General features: G+C 40.9%; 1 protein-coding gene across 2 annotated transcripts in view; it reads right to left on the reverse strand.

The window, feature by feature from the left end:
- LOC143288055 (presequence protease, mitochondrial-like) overlaps positions 1 to 18,106 on the reverse strand; it is a 41,923-nt gene that overhangs the window by 1,511 nt on the left and 22,306 nt on the right. For both annotated transcript variants that reach the window (XM_076596324.1, XM_076596332.1), the window contains 14 exons: positions 17,643 to 17,777; positions 16,975 to 17,113; positions 15,914 to 16,030; positions 12,990 to 13,119; positions 11,146 to 11,266; positions 10,516 to 10,592; positions 9,351 to 9,516; positions 8,528 to 8,628; positions 7,631 to 7,739; positions 6,521 to 6,633; positions 5,226 to 5,279; positions 3,485 to 3,553; positions 1,861 to 1,975; positions 1,112 to 1,245 (listed from right to left, as the gene is read on the reverse strand). In XM_076596324.1, coding sequence (XP_076452439.1) covers positions 1,112 to 1,245; positions 1,861 to 1,975; positions 3,485 to 3,553; positions 5,226 to 5,279; positions 6,521 to 6,633; positions 7,631 to 7,739; positions 8,528 to 8,628; positions 9,351 to 9,516; positions 10,516 to 10,592; positions 11,146 to 11,266; positions 12,990 to 13,119; positions 15,914 to 16,030; positions 16,975 to 17,113; positions 17,643 to 17,777 — 1,580 coding nt within the window. The remainder of the gene's footprint in view (positions 1 to 1,111; positions 1,246 to 1,860; positions 1,976 to 3,484; positions 3,554 to 5,225; positions 5,280 to 6,520; positions 6,634 to 7,630; positions 7,740 to 8,527; positions 8,629 to 9,350; positions 9,517 to 10,515; positions 10,593 to 11,145; positions 11,267 to 12,989; positions 13,120 to 15,913; positions 16,031 to 16,974; positions 17,114 to 17,642; positions 17,778 to 18,106) is intronic.

The following is an 18,106-nucleotide window of genomic DNA, read 5'->3' on the forward strand; positions in this document are numbered from 1 at the left end:
TTCCTGACCTGTAAGCTCAGACTATCTCAGGTGACTGCCCTTCTCTGACAAGCATCATTATCAGCAACAGTCAAGGTGTTAACTGCTTTCTGACAGAATGCATGCAGTTTGTTTTTTGGAGGGATGGTTTTGGATTGTACTTCTGGCAAATGGTCAACTGCTATAAGTAAGACAATGACTGAATCATTTACATATACAGATGTACATTTCCATACACAGAAGTATTTTTTTTTAATCCATTGTAGATTGTTTCAAGCATCCCTGTGAAGAACAATGCTTTCAAATGTATGTTGTTTTTTTTCTGTACTGAATGCTCAGTTCACAAAAGTGTTCAAGTACAATGACCTGAAGCTCATAGGGTGCTGCTTTTCTGACTAAGGCTGACCTACTTCCTTTATGACCCAGCAGACCATACAACCATAGCTTGCAGCTGACACTTCTTGAGAAAGGAAAACACTGGTGATGAGGTCATGTTAAAAATGTTTTCACTGAACTACACAAAGAATGTTGATGTTGTAAATACAGAGATGCGAACTGTTATGATTTTGTCATATTTTGTTACACTCAGTCGCATTTCCTTCCGACCCTGCACCAATATAAAAATTGTTCTGACGAGTTCATTTTTGACTACATGGCATGGTCACAAGCTTTCCTGTCGTAACATTACCCACACACTCTAGACCTATCGATCACGAGGCCAGGGCAGTCACTACTAACCTTGGTCTCATGTGATGATGCTCAGCTAATTGTGTGTGTGTTTACATTGTTTGTATGCCTTGTAGATATAATGTATGTTTGCTGATGTGGCTTGGAGTCAGAGTGTTCCTACCAAATTTAAAATGTTCCTACCAAATATATTGATTGTTCCTGCAAACATCTGACAAGGGTTGGCATCTATGTAAATAACACTTTTTCACTATGTCTTTTAACTCATAAGCATGCACCCACACAGGCAAATGGAGATACAAAAACATGTAAGCATTCACCCATAAACACAAACACACACACATGCATGCGCGTACATTCACACACACATACGCATATGCACTCATGCAGAGAATTTGTCAGTATGATTTTAAGGATCAACTATTTTATAAAACATTCTCCTCACATCTTTGCCACACTGATGATGCTGTCTCTGTTGACTGCAAACAGAAGGTCTCTGTACGCCTGTCTCTGTTCGTCAGTCACATCGTCCATGAACAGTCGCATCCCCTGATTCCCTGGTGTCACTGGCTTATCGGTCTGCACAAACATCCACATGTACACACACATGTATATAGCACACACACACACACACACACACACACATGCGCGCACACACACACACACACACACACACAAATGCAATCACAAAGACCAAAACTGTGAAATGATGACAAAACTAATACTTCAGCTTGAACAGATATAGAACCACAAGGGACAGGGACATTTGTTGAGGGCTACAATTTGCAGGCATGTTCTTTTGCTCTCACTGATCACAACGAATATTGTACTTATGCACACAATACGCCTTTTACTGTACAGAAATACAAAAGGATAAAAAATGAACTCATTCTCATCCTGTGATGATTTAGTGCCTGGTGTCACTTTGTTGTCTGTGTGGATCTCAATGACTGTTAGTCTCTCTCTCTCTCTCATACTTATAAGTGTGGATAAGTGTTTGCACAAACACACACACACACACTCACAAACACAAACGCTTGTGCACTTATTCCGTTTCTTGAACATAGAACAATGATAAAAAGAGAAATCAAAAATCAAAATCACACAGAAAGAAACAACTAGAAAGATTTTCAAGAATAAAATTTAATGTAAATTAAAACACACACACACACACACACACCACTTTACACTCACGGCCTGAAAGACGCTGATCTTGGCTTGGTCCAGCTCCTCATTGGTGAACTGCCCACTGGTCACCCACTGGACACTGTCCTCAAATGCCTTCAGGGTCTGTGTGCTGTGGGGATCTCTGTATCGTTGCAAGCACACAATGGTCAAGGTGGCAGAATGGTTAAGACACTAATCTGTCAACACAGTGTCTGTGAAGGTCTGGGTTTTGAATCCCAATCTCACCCTTTCTCAAAAGTTTGATTGGAAAATCAAACCAAGCCTCCAGTCATTTGGATGAGACCAAAAAACAAACCAAGGTCCCATACGCATGCACACATTTGGCGCACTGAAAAAGAACCCATGGCAACAACAGCAAAATTCTGTAAAAAAAAAAAAAAAATCCACTCAGATAGGTGGACAAAAATATATGCATACCCTCAAGGCCTGACAAGCGAGTTGGGTTGTGCTGCTGTCAGGCATCTGCCTAGCAGATGTGGTGTAGCGTATATGGATTTGTCTGGATGCAGTGATGCCTCCTTGAGAAACTGAAAATGGTCATCACATCTTGCTAAGTTTGTAGTTTAGTGGGCTGAACGATGATCAGACCCTTTGGGAAAGGCTTCAAACATTGTAAAAGTCAAGTCATGTCACGTCAAATGACAGCACAACAGTAACAGAACTATAACACTTTTCTTCACAGACAAAAAAATTAAATAAATAAAAATAAAGAGGCAGAGTACAAACAAGCAAACAAACAACAACAAACAACATACAAAAAAAAAAAAAAAAACCACAAAGGAAAATTCAAGCCTAAAAAAACAACACTTCTACTATCGAACTTTAACTTACCCATTTCACACAAACCAACCAAAAATGCTCACAAGTAATTCTCTTTAATGCATTTACAGACATGAGTTATCAAGCAATGAATGCAAAAAAAAAACAACAACAAAAAAACACCTGCACACACACCAGCTGTCGTGCTGAAAGGATTGGCATTGCCGACTTAACAGCTGAGACGATGTGGGTTCAATTCCCAGTGAAAGTGAGCTTTTTGGCCTGTGGCCAGCTCCTACTGGAGCTGAGTGTGCTATGGGCTTAAATGGGAAGACTGGGACCATCAATAGTACCCTGTGAACTGCCAACGCTGGGACTGCCACAGACGAACCCAGGTATGGCTGTGTATGGGGATTCAGAAAAAGCAGCATGGAAGAAATGCCACTGAAACAGCGCAGATCACGGGACAGCAACAAAAAACGTTTTGTTCCCCCCCACCCCCACCCCCAAGATATTTTGTTACCTTCATGCGGACACCTTTATCATTCAGTATTGTGCTGTGCCACCCTATTTAGCATGGGCACTGGGTGAAAAAAAAAGCACATCACTGCTTATCTATCACCCTCACAACGACTTTTGCCTTGTCTTGTCTTGTCTTACACCTGGCGCAGAACAGTCCAAAGAGAACACAAGACCCTGAAGCACGCCTGAGGTATCATTCAAAGACTGGCCCAAAACAGACAAGAGTGGTGGGTCTTTGTTGCTGCCCTACATGCCAGAGGGCTTAATGGGCAGTAGGTAATTAAGTTGTCTTCCCTCTCACATGAAGAAGACTGACATCACAAAACAAACAGATGCAGGTATGACTGACCTGTAGGAAAAGAAGGTGAAGACACCGTCTCCAGTGCTCGCTCCACTCCCATAAGCTCCTCCCTTTTCCCTGTAATAAGGCAACACAATTCTCTCTCTCACTGACCTGTGTGGTGATAAGCTTTATTCTGATTCCTATTCACAGTGCATCCACAAACTGTAGAGTCAAAAAGATGGATGATGAACTGAATGCCTCTCATGTCAACTGTTTTTGTGTGACAAACAGCTCTTCATCAGGAGCAAGGTAGCAGAATAGTTAAGATGCTTATCTGCCAATACAGTGTCCTTGAGGGTCTGGGTTCAAATCCTGGTCTTGTCCTTTCTCTAAAGTTTGACAGGAAATCCAAACTGAGAGTCTAGTCTTTCGAATGAGATGATAAAGCCAGGTCTTGTGTGCAGCATGCTCTTGACACACTGAAAATGAACCCATGGCAACAACAGTGTTGTCCTCTGGCAAAATTCTGTAAAAGAAATCCATTCTGACATGTACATAAATATATATGCATACACTCAAAGTCTGACTAGTGCATTGGGTTATGCTGCTGTCAGGCATCTACCTAGCAGATGTGGTGTAGTGAATATGCTCTTATCCGAACACAATGACGCCTCCTTGAGAAACTGTAACTGTAACAGTAACTGTGTGACTACTGCTCTCACATACACATACATTGTAATACAACTTGGTGACAAGAACAATTCTATAATGAATTTTTGTTCAACAGCGTCAAAACAATATTGAAGGCTAACTGTACTTCCAAAATAAAGAGAGGTGACAAACTAAATGTCAATCTCCGTGTCAACTGCTTTTGTGCAACTGCTGCACTAAAAAATAACAAAACAACACATGCACAACAGTACAGTGACAAGGATAATCTCTGATGCCAAAGGCCAAATTTCTGCTCAACAGTGTGAAAAAAAAAAAACGATGTTGAAGGCTGACTGTACTTTTGATCACAGAGGATATTTATTTGTGATTGCTGTGAATGTTGTTGTTATTTTCTTTCACTCACTTGACGGAGGGCACAGCTGTAGTGATGCACTTTGTTCTCATTTGTACTTGGTGCAGTCACAAATTGTAAAGTAAACAATAAAGATGGGAGACAAACTGAATGCCAATTTCACGTCAACTGTTTTTGGGTGACTGCTGCACTTAAAAATAACACAACAACAAATACACATACATTACAGTACAACAACCTGATTCATGATAATAAGATAATCACAACTTTCTGTTGGTATGTTCCTCTTCGAAGAACAGCAGTGAAATTACTGATTGTTAAGCTCCTTCTTGCATCTCATAATCTAAAAAAAAAACAATTTGCATCATCAAATTCCTCACTTCAATAATCAATTTCCATTAAATTTCTACTACCTTGTTCAGTTCTCCCTGACAACAGAAAATGTTGGGGTTTTTTTAAGAGTTTATTTTACAAAAACTGTAATTTCATCAGATTTGCCAATGAAGGGGTAATATAGAAGGTGTTTCTCTATTTATTGTTTGTTGCACTGGCAACCTGGAGCTGCCTGGCAGGTGAGTCCTGGAAGGACTGGGGGCAGCATGTTGCAAAGTTGTTGTTTTTGTTCTTGTGTTTCTATGTCACATTCGCTACAATATTGCGCAGCATTGTTTTAATGGAAGACAGAAGAGAAATAAACTGTTGTTATTACTTATCGTTATAATAAATTGTCTGTAGAGCAATATGACAACAATGGCACTGAAGACAAAAACACAAAACATGTACCTGATTTCCCTGTGAAGATACATCCTGGACAGCAAAGTGCCAAGGACTGTCAGCCTGCACACAAGTTCAACAAGTAGGGTCAAGCCAACTTGGGTACTGTTTCCTTGGTTATAATGATAATAATCATGTATAATACTTATATGGTGCTAACTCCACATATAATGGGCTCTAAGCACCTCACATGAAACAATACATACAAACTAGTGCATAACAGCATACCTCTGCACATGAAAAACAAAACAAAACAACACACATATATCCATATATACCAATACGACAAACTGGAGATATGAACACACACACACACACACACACACACACACACGCATGCGCACACACACACACACACAAAGCACACAATGCACAAAACATGCCCTACACATGCACACACACAGAGCACACACACACACACTTGCACACACACACACACAGAGTAAACGCCCACCCACAGAAACACACACGACATGTTATTTCAGTAGAGGGGGAAAAAATGGGCTGGGTGGGAGGAGGAGGACTGCATGAAGACAAACAGTTATGCTTCATCATAACCAAAGACCTGTTTGAACAGGTTGCTTTTGTTTTGAAAGAGGACAGCCTTGGTTAGTGACAGAGATCCAGAGGAAGAGAACTCCAGACAACATTCTATCCATCTTAAAGTCATAAGAGGTGCTGAACTCCTGTTCAAGAAAGAATGCAGAGAGAGAAAGAAAAAAAGAAAAAAGAACTTCTCTCACATACACACATAATCCTTACTTAATTACTTTCCTCCATACCCCTATTTCCACACACACAACACACACCACTCCCCCCCCCCCCCCCCACCAAAAAAAAACAAAAAAAACCAAACTCTCCTGCTTCCTCCTCCCCACCTTGAAAAACAAAAAAGATTCCCCACTCCGTTCTCCCCTCCTGCCCCCTAAAAAAAAGCCCATCCCAACTCCCTCCTTCACACAAAAAAATCCCCAAACTCCTCCACTCCCACCCTTCTTACATTTTTATGTATTTTTAACACTCCAACATATCTTAAAAATTGACTCCAATGGAACAGCAGTGACAGAATCATGTGTTAAAAGACAGCAGTGCTGAGACAAGGTGGGTGTCAAAATGGGAAAATGGGTGGTGATGCACTGTGCCGACACACACTCTCCCCAGGGAAAGCAGCCCAAATTACACATTGAGGGATCCGCTGTGACAAAAAAGTAATACAACACAACACATTACAATACAATGCAATGCAATATATTACATTACAATGCAATGCAATGCAATACAAAACACTGGTAGCAGACACTCACACAGGTCTGTCCGGGTGGGTGTAGGGCACAGTGGGCACGCTCTGACTCATGTAGTTCACAGAGAACGGCAGTTCAAACTGTGTGCACCCTGGTGACCTTTCCATGGCTTTGCCCTACAACACACAGCATCATTACTATCATCACGCGAACAGCAGTTTGGGTTTCAAGGAGATGCTACAGTGTGTGGACTGATCTCTCTATATATACTGTAATCTATGTATGCAACGACAGATCTGTGTTGAATAAGAATAACTATTTTTTAAAAAGCATGCAAATGCCTGACCTTCCCTTAAACCCAAAGCACTGGTCAGGGCTAGAGAGCCTAGCCCAGGTTTGTGTTAAACATAACATGAAATGAAACAAAATAATTACACAAAACAAACAAATAGGTAAATACTTTGAAAATATAACAAAAACAACAGTGAATTTTAAAATGCAACATTTTTAAAGAAGCGGGATTGGAGAGTATTGTTGGGAGATATGTGCTGTGAAAGTGATGTCCACACAATCTCTATTTGACAAAGATTCTTTTTTTTCCCCCTTTGTTTTAGAAGCTTACAGATAGAAGAGCAATGACAGAGAAACTAAATATTTTCAAAAACCATAAAGAGTCCTGAGGTAAACACAGCAGAAGGCAATGGCAGATGCTTTTAACAAGAATGAGAAATAGGACAACAATGGAAACAATATATACCACCTTATGCTGTGACACATAAAACTTATCATGATTTAGGTTAAAGTTCAATTGCTGTTCACAGTCACAGGGACAGTGAATTCATATCCACTATGTCTGGGGGCTCAGCAATGGAAGGCGGGGCCTAATCATCTCCCTCCACCATATGAACCTTCCCCAACTAAAGTCTGGTACCCATTCACACGCAAGTGGAGTAAGGAAAAATGGAATTGCTTTTCCCAAGGACACAACATGAAAAAAAAAAGAGGCTTCAAACTCTGCTGACTGGTGAGCAAAGGATCAGAAGTCCAACGCCTAACCGATTCCGTCATGATATCTCTTTGTTATGATTGGAAATGGGTTTTTGTTTTGTTTTGGGTTGTTTTTTTTTAAACACCACCAGAAACCACCACCAATACATACTGAAGCCAACATACCGCAGAGAAGATTGGCTTTCCCTCTGGCTCTCCTGGCAGAGTGCTGATGAAGGACTCCACTTGTTTCAGGGCATCCGACATTGACTCCGGTGTGGCATTCACCGACACTCTGAAACACATTGTATTGTACTGCATTGTATTGTATTGTACTGTACTGTATTGTATTGTATTACTTTTTGCAACAACAGATTTCTCTGCATGAAATTCAGGCTGCTTAAATCAAATCAAATTAAGGTACTCAGAGCCTCACCGACCACTAAGGCCATCTCAAGGCTATCGCTACATTAGCATCTACATCAAATCAATTCAGGCTACTCTCCCTGGGAGGAGTGCATTGCCACAGTGCAGCATCATCCTTTTTTTTCTTTCTTTTTTAATCTGTCTGCAAGTGTATTTGTTTAACTGTCAAAGAGGATTTTGTTGCTATGGGTTCTTTTACATGTGCTCAGTGCATGTTGTACATGGGACCTCAGTTTATCATCTTATCTGAAAGACTTGCACCCAGACCATTACTTAAGGTCTAGTGGAGGGGCAAGTAAAAATTCCAGTCTGTAGACGGGATTTGAACGTACAATCCAAACTAGAATCTTGTTACAGGGCCAAGGAGGGTTATAATTTGCTCTTTTGCATCAAATACTACACAGTCAGGAGGAGAAGCTCTTTTATTTAATAGCAATTTTTATTTTGAAATAAAGACAGAAAACAAAGACTGTAGTCACAAAATTACTTTCACCACAATCACAATTTTTCCCCCTCAAAATGGAATACAATTAAAAGAAAAGAAAAGAAAGAAAAAGGAAAGGAAAACGAAATGACATACAACAAAATGAGTTACAGTAAGTCAGAAGGCAGCACAAACACAAGTGTATCAGAAACACAAATGAAAACAGCACACACCTGAGGTTGTCTTTGTTCAGGACAAGGGAGGCAATCTCCTCCAACTTGAGGACCACCTCACTCAGGTCTGATGTCTCCGCTATCTTCTTCATCAATGACACCTGACCATCCAACAAAAAGGACACACAGGGGAATGTCAACACTGTTTTCCTTATGTGTATTATAGTATGTATTTTACTCAGAGACACAATTAACATTTTCATAAAATGGCGTTTTTAACAACATTTTTTTTATCACACTCTTGTGTCTTTTTCAAGCCACATGTATTGCTGAATGTTAGAGCCACAAAGAAAGTGCTAAATAAATGTACGTCATTATCATTCTTATCATTATGATGATGATGATGATATAGATACTTGCATAGCGCCTACTTTCGGTCAGACACCCAGTTCTAAGCTCTTTACAAACACAGTCATTTGTGCAACAGGTTGCCTAAATGGCTGTGTAAAGCCAACTGACAGCTGCCACTGGGCACTCATCATCTGTATCCTGTATCATTCAATCAGGTTTCGCTCATGGATGCACACACACACACACACACAAACACGCACACACACACACACACAACTGACAGCTGCCCTTGGGCGCTTATCATCTGTTTCCTGTATCATTCAAACAGGTTTAAGTCAGGCACACACACACACCCACACACATACACACACACACTCACTCACTCACACAGACATGAAACATGTTACGTGCACAACCGTTTTTTTTCTTTATTTACTCTGCCATGCAGGCAGCCAGCTAGAAGTAGTAGTGGTAGTAGTAGTTGCTGTAGTAGAAGTAATAGCAGTTGTATAAGCCGGCAGAGCACCCCTACCTGGCTCATGCCACCAAAGAGCTCTGTGAGGGCGGCGGCAGGACTGAGGGAGGAGGCAGCGTAGGACATGGCGTAGTGGTGGCCTGCCTGGGGCACGCTGGACGCCAGGTCGCTGGCACTCTGTCCGATCAGCGTGGTCAGACGGTCCCGGTCACTGAAGTCAGGGCTGTCCACAGGGGGCATTTACACTTCTATTATGCTCTGATGCCCAATGCTTGGCTTATATCACAAGACTGACAAAAGCTTACAGTTGGGCCTACAGCACAGTGAGAGTTGTATGATCAATGGTTTCTCCACTGCAATGTAATGTCATTTACAGTTTAGTCTTTAGTGAAGGACTATGAATCTGAAATTAGGAGGCAAGAAGGCTAGTTAGCCTTTGGGAACCATCCAAACGCAGACTGTCCTAAAACCCTCTTGGCGAGTGGGGATGTAACTTGGGCAAGACACTCCACTACAATCAAATTCTAGCCCAGATAGTCAGGACAGATGATGCCTCCTCTGCTGCTCTGGTGGTAATAGTCTGACACGACTATCATACATGCTCTGTTGCCAACCTGAAACATGCAAACTAAAATAGCGTGTAATGTATGCCAGTCTTTTCAGTTTTGAGTTTCAGTCATGTCTTTCAATATGAGATAGTATCTCTGTCAATCAACACTGTCAGTCAATCCCTATATATTTTTCATCAGAACACCCCAGTGTAGTCTATTATCATACAGTTTGTGATTCACTGTGTGTGTGTGTGTGTGTGTGTGTGTGTGTGTGTGTGTGTGTGTGTGTGTGTGTGTGTCCATGCTGTCAAAAGCTGCATCACACTGCCACCAGAGGCTGCCAGGATGGGTCCCCTGTTCCCAAATTACATTCGAGACTAGCCACAGAGCAGCAGACGTCAAAAGAGGTGTTTATAATGATCAACAATGTTGTCATGTATTGAGTTTTTTTGTGACAGGTGGCACCTAGTGATGGTCACAATTTAGTTTTCAGACAAAGATATGGTATATACAGCAGATAAGACACAGGGGTCTGATCTGAGTTTAAAAAAAAAAAAAAAAAAAAAAAAAAAGCATCCTGCAGGCTGAAAATATGGTAAGCCAAATTGAAGAAAACAAAGTATCTACTGTCAGTGCTGCTATTGTATCAGTTCCATGGAGGGCTGGTTTACCTGCTAAATATGAGTCCCCACAGTTCCAACATCTTCCCCAAGTTGCGCTCCAAGCAGTTTGAGGAAAAGACCACCCCCTGTGGACAGAAAGAGAGAATACTGTCAGCATCAAAACCCATGTCACATTTCTTCATCCTATCCATTCTGATCATCACATACATGTGCACCTTATATTTGTCTTTTGCAGGTTCTTTTCTAACAGCTGACTTTCCATTTCTCTCACTGGTCTCAGCAGAATGCGCTGAACACACGACAGACCATCAGACAGGAATGTCACCCTCTTATTCCACCTTCTTGTTTATCTATAAGTGTCTCATGACACAAGGAATATCTTTTCTGGGAACATCATCAGCTGTCTAAATTCATCCCACTTTGTTTAAAAATATGCATGCAGGAGGTGGGGAGGAGAGTGTGTGTCTGTGGTTTCAACTGTAAGGAACAATATGATATGATGAATCAACAGAAACAAGATGGAAGACCTTTTACTTGTCCAGCTGTGTGTGTGTGTGTGTGTGTGTGTGTGTGTGTGTGCTTTGTGTCCAACTGGTGTGTTATTGTAAAGTGCTTTGACAGGTCTGAAAGTATGATATAAATGTACTATTATCTTCATTATTCAGACTGGTGACAGACCTGTTGCAGGTATTTGGGGTTTGAGTGATGACTGCTGACTTGAGTGCTAGCCGCCATGCCCCCTGTGTACAGCTCCTGCTGCTGGGACATCCACCTGTAGTCATGTCCACCCGCCCCTATGCTGCACACACACACTCTCTGCTCTGTTAATCAACCACTACCAACCCCGTTGTATTCTGCACACCAACACACACTGGTCTGTATATCCACCACTCCCACCACGCCATACACTGCACACCAACACACACTGGGCTGTTTATCCACCTATCTGTCCCTATACTGCACACCCACACACACTGCTCTGTTTATCCACCACCACCTCCACCACTTCTTTATACTGCACACCCAAACACACTGCTCTGTTTATCCACCACCACCACCACTTCTTTATACTGCACACCCACACACACTGCTCTGTTCATCCACCACCACAACCACCACTTCTTTATACTGCACACCCACACACACTGCTCTGTTTATCCACCACCACCACCACCACTTCTATATACTACACACCCACACACACTGCTCTGTTTATCCACCACCATCACCACTTCTTTATACTGCACACCCACACACACTGCTCTGTTCATCCACCACCACAACCACCACTTCTTTATACTGCACACCCACACACACTGCTCTGTTTATCCACCACCACCACCACCACTTCTATATACTACACACCCACACACACTGCTCTGTTTATCCACCACCACCACCACTTCTATATAGTACACACCCACACACACTGCTTTGTTTATCCACCACCACCTCCACCACTTATATATACTACACACCCACACACACTGCTCTGTTTATCCACCACCACCACCACCACTTCTATATATTACACACCCACACACACTGCTTTGTTTATCCACCACCACCTCCACCACTTATATATACTACACACCCACACACACTGCTCTGTTTATCCACCACCACCACCACTTCTTTATACTACACACCCACACACACTGCTCTGTTTATCCACCACCACCACCACTTCTTTATACTACACACCCACACACACTGCTCTGTTTATCCACCACCACCACTTCTTTATACTACACGCCCACCCACACTGCTCTGTTTATCCACTACCACCACCACCACTTCTTTATACTACACACCCACACACACTGCTCTGTTTATCCACCACCACCACCACTTCTTTATACTACACACCCACACACACTGCTCTGTTTATCCACCACCACCACCACTTCTTTATACTACACACCCACACACACTGCTCTGTTTATCCACCACCACCACTTCTTTATACTACACACCCACACACACTGCTCTGTTTATCCACCACCACCTCCACCACTTATATATACTACACACCCACACACACTGCTCTGTTTATCCACCACCACCACCACTTCTTTATACTACACACCCACCCACACTGCTCTGTTTATCCACTACCACCACCACCACTTCTTTATACTACACACCCACAAACACTGCTCGGTTTATCCACCACCACCACCATTTCTTTATACAACACACCCACACACACTGCTCTGTTTATCCACTACAACCACCACCACTTCTTTATACTACACACCCACACACACTGCTCTGTTTATCCACCACCACTACCACCACATAGTGATGAGAACAGAGGCATCTATAGGCAGTATGGCCCACCTCTCGGTGAAAATATCTGAGGTTGTTTAGAAAGTTGAGCAAATCACAGACATATGCACTGATAGTCTTTTAAAATACTGGCACATCTTTAGTCCATTCAAGTATATCTAAGTGACATACCGGGTGTTGAGTCTGCAGTAACAGGCACTCAGATCAACCAAGTTAGAGAAGTAACTCACCTTGTGATGATGTTACAGAAGAGAGGTACCAGAGACAGTACGTCCTTTGGTAAGTCAGGTAGGCTGGCCACCAGACGCATGTAAGTGACCCCATTTGTGGGCTGTTTACTGTACTGCACTCTTACACCCGCTGGAAGCAAACCAAAGAGGTGATGCATGTGACTGGTTTAAAGTACTGGGATTAGTTTTAAGTGTAATGACCTATGATGTGGTGTTAAGTACTGTGATTTGAGATGCGCATCATTTAAGAATTGTAATGTATGATATGCATGATGAGTGCTGCATTGCGTGTGATGTTTCAATGTGTGTATGAATGTAAATCAGTTTTAATGATTATTTTTATATCTGTGCACGGTTACATATGTAAGTTTTTTGTTCTAATGTTTTAGTGTATGTTTTACATGTTAGTTTTTGTATTGTACAGCACAACTGAGCATTTTTTCATATGCAGTGAAGGTTGTGTTTGTCAAAAAAACACATGTAGTCAAATTCCATAATTATCAGGTCATCAAAATCACAAGCCACACAATCAGATTCTATCAATAATCAATAAAGCATTACACAGTAGAAGCTACTTCAATTGATAAAAATAAACACTGTACAGTTCATTTCACTTCGCTTCAGTTATATTAGTTGCGAGGGATTTACATATTTTGCATAGCCCCTCTCCCAACATACACACACATACACACACACACACCAATACACATATCTAGTTTATGCTAAAAATCACCTTTGAGAGAATAGGGTGTGACAATATCTCCCATGCTACATGGAAAAAAGTAGCACAACTGTGAACAATAATGTGACAACCACCTTTTTTTTCAGCAAGTTCTTCCTCCTCTTGCCTCTCCTCTTATCAATACTGCTAACTCTTTTTTTTAACACACCTAAGACAGCAAAGTGTCACATCATCTTTATACAATAAAGACAATATCTACTGCTCTACATATACAAACAAAATTTTGTTTTGTGCACAATAAAGAGATTGTCAACAGTTTGTATATATATACATGTTATTGTATGGGGAGGTGGGGGGAGGGGGGTCAGTAACAGTATTCCACACTCAATTTTTGCACAATTTAACAACAAACCTGCACACTTACATGATGAACACCTTCTAGTAAGAATATATACTCACGCATGCACACAGACAGAGGGGGGGACAGGGAAAGCAGGAGAGAGTGGGAGAGAGACTAAGATGGAGGGAGGTGCATACATTTTACTGTTGAAACAAATGTTCATATGGAAACCAGTCTGGGGTAAATCTGACATTAATATAGGTCATCACCTTCATTTCCAGACAATTACTTTCTAAAACTGTAAAGAAAGCTTGTACATTTTGCAGCGAGTTATTCATGTAGCATTTGTAGTATAATACTTAGCAAGTACCAGAATAAAGAAAAAACCCTTGTCTGTTATCACCAAATAGTACCAGCTCTTCAGACAAAGCCAGTGAATTACAATGTTCAATTTTCAACTAATACTTTTAATACCTCAGTCCAAAATGTGTATGTGGTTTCACAATTCCAAAGCAAATGCAGTATGGTTTGGACTTCTCCATTACAAAAGGAAAACAATGGATCTTCAATGATTCTGCAGTCATACAAAAACTTTGTAAACCAGTGTAAAATTCAAACCTGAAACCACTTTCTAATCACATAAGCTGAAGTAATGTAAAAGTATTTCTTTCCATGGCATATTGTTCAACTTGTCAACTGCTGATATAAGTATGTCTGACGCAAGAAAAATAGATTGTTTTTTAGTTTCTGTTTTTTTCTCTTTGCTTCCCCCCAAGACCACCATCCAAATTTTAGTTTCCATAATGCGATTATGTAGGAGACAATTCAATACGGTATTTGTCTCTAAACTGCTCAATAGCAAGTATGATAACTGAACACAAAAGATTGTTTTACTGAGGTTTGGAAAGAGGCATCTGAATTCTGCCAAAGAAGCAATTATTTTCCACATCAAACAACTGATTTTTTTTTTCTTTTCTTCTTTTTGCTGCCCAATCATCTGTGCCGTTTCAGTGGTATTATGCCCATGCAGCAATTTCGAGTCCCCCATACAAGGCTACACCCGGGTTTGTCTGTCACAGTCCCAGCATCGGCAAGCAGCAGGGAACCATTCATGTTTGGTTGCCTGGAGGCCACACACCAGAGCAGACCCTGCATTGCTGCTGAGTTACTTCCGTGGTATTCAGTGGTGCCTGTTCTGATTTAATGTACTTAGGACACCACATACTAAGCTCCCAACTGATGACAATAAAATCAACCCATCTATAAAAAAAAAAGTTCCATTCTGTACCCATTCTTTCACAAACGCTACTCTTCTGCCTCTAATAAATTTAGCATTGTTAATGAATGCATTCCGCTATGAACTCAGAAGTGTTCTGTGGTCTACATTTGAACTGAAGCCATTTTAGATGTTTCAATACATCCGACCAACAACAAACAAACAAACAAAAATTAAACATGTTTTACATGAAAAGGCACAAACTAATATCATTATCATTATCATGTGTTGCTTCTATTGCCATCATTCACTTATACAATTTTTTTTTAAGGAAAGAGTAACATAATTCATCTGTTAAATTGCTTACATACAATTTTTAATGGACAATTCTTTTTTTTATCCCATATCTGCCACTCTGTTAAACAAATAAGGCAAGGGAAATAGTAAGAGAGCTGATGGATAGATGTGAAAAGGGGAGGCAAAAATAATCCAACATTTCTGCAGTCATCATGACCATCACCATTTTGGTTTGAACAAGATTTTTTCTCAAACTGTCACATTACTAATACAATGAATATGACATAACAAGAAAAACACACCACCACTTTCACAAAAATTGGCAACCTTCTCCACTAAAAGATTCCATCATCATGGCGCAAAATATTTAGTTGCATTTTCACACATACCCAGGGTGGAGGTCTCAACTATTTCTGGTTTGATGCAAGGATCAATGTCCGCCACCTTCAGTGAAGGAAGGCAGGAAAGGTCCTCTTCCATCATCTGTTTCTGCAGCAGTGTCTGACCTGTCAGATATAACCCTTGTGATAACTGCCACCCTTACCAGTCACAGAGTCCTTTTAAAAAACAACAACATACACACAAAAAAGAGCCAGAATGCAAAGGAATGAAAACTTGCACACTTGTAGCTATACATGAAAACAGCAAGCACACAAGTGTCCACACACATGCACACAAACACATACACACACAAGCGTGCGCACACCTGTGCACTTGCTCTCTCTTCAGGATGTGCTTCTGTGTTACATGTTATCTTTTTTCTTTTCTTTTTTAAATGCAGTGAAATTCGCAACTGGTGCTTGGCAGAAGTACACTATTTGTCATCAGGTGGAACATAATCCCACAATGATATACCTCTGATGGGGTTTGGACCAACATTTTCAGTTTCAAGCATGCAGAATGATCTGTACATGTTTGATCATATCTGCTTAAAATTAAATAATAAAAGAAAAAAAAAAAAGAAAAAACAACAACAACTGATGCCTGACCTACACACAAATCCAATGGGTTGGTCAGACCATGAGAGCCCATCCCAGGTTTGTATAAAGCATCAACATTAAATGAAATAAAATAAACAAACAAAATAAACAAATAAGTAAACGTATATAAATATAACAAGTACAGACACACAGAAGGATTCTCACTGAGATATAATAAGAATAAACACAGAAGGATGATTACTGAAATAAAATAGGAATATAAATGGGCCATGTTCAGTGAACTTGTACACACCCACACACACCTACGGTCCCCCCACTCAGCCACCCACAATACAACCCACTTAACCATAGCAGCTAATATCTAGGGTGTGCTACACTGACAAACCACACTGTAAAAAGCTAAATATCACAACAACAACAACAAAAATCTGACAATAAAATCTTATCACTGAAACATAAAACAAACACAAAAAAAACCCAACAGACGATGACCAGAAGCACAGTCTTACCTCTGGCAATGATTTTCTGTCTGTCTTTCTCAGACAGAGAGGCCACCTTCTTGGCCAGGCGCTCCTTCTCCTGCGCCGTCTGCCTTGCCAGATACTTCGCGTCAGGTGACATGGTCAGAGTCAAACGATGGACGTTGTCCTGGGAAACAACATCCAGATACCACATCAACGGCTATAATTATTTTGACATGACATTATCTTTTTCTGTCACAAAAAACATGAAAAGTTTTTATACCTGAGTTATGCATACAATTAATCAACATAAAAAAAATTGTGTGTCGGGAATTCCAACTACTCTGTACATGGTAGCTTTTTTTTTTTGTGGTTTGTTTGTTTGTCTTGTTTTGTACTGTTTTGCTTTGTTTATTTATCTCAGTAAATCAAAATCCCTGTAGACAACAGCTGAAAATTTGATTGATTTTAGCCCTGAGAAACCAAGCTCAACTTGGCCCACTTCTGCACTTTTGCTTATTTCAAAGTACTGCTGCACTTTTGCTCACCTTGAAGTACTGATGCACGTTTGCTCACCTTGAGGTACTGCTATACACCTGCTCACTTGGAAGTACTGCTTCACTTTTGCTCACCATCGAGTGCTACTACACTTATGCTCATCTTAAAGTACTGCTGCACTTTTGCTCATCCTAAAGTACTGCTGAACTTTTGCTCACCTTGAAATACTGCTGTACTTTCTGCTGCAGAAACTGTGGATTGTCAGCCAGGTCTTTACGGAACCTCTCCACCTGCTTGTTCACCTGGATCAGCTCCACCGGGTCACCATCGTGGTTCCAGTGAGAAGACAAACCCTGGGAACAGCAGTACGCACATCCTTGGAGTTTTGAATAAACTCAAGTCAGTCTAACTAGAGAAGTTCTGCGCTAACTTGGGATCAGCTCCTGAAATGTTGCTGCTATTGTTTATCCACCATTCAACTGTGTCTTTAAACATCTCTCTTGTGTCAAGTGGTGGCAATTCCAACATTTACTCGACTCTATACATGGACTTCATGTAAACATATTTTTACATGGATGGACTGTAATTTGTTGAATAGGCAGTCGCCACATTCCATACTCTGCCTAATGTAAAAACAAGGAATGCAAGAATTACTTTGGTGGGTAATTCTGACATTCATAAG

Source organism: Babylonia areolata, chromosome 1, assembly GCF_041734735.1.
Source record: "Babylonia areolata isolate BAREFJ2019XMU chromosome 1, ASM4173473v1, whole genome shotgun sequence".
In the NCBI taxonomy this organism is placed as follows: domain Eukaryota; kingdom Metazoa; phylum Mollusca; class Gastropoda; order Neogastropoda; family Buccinidae; genus Babylonia; species Babylonia areolata.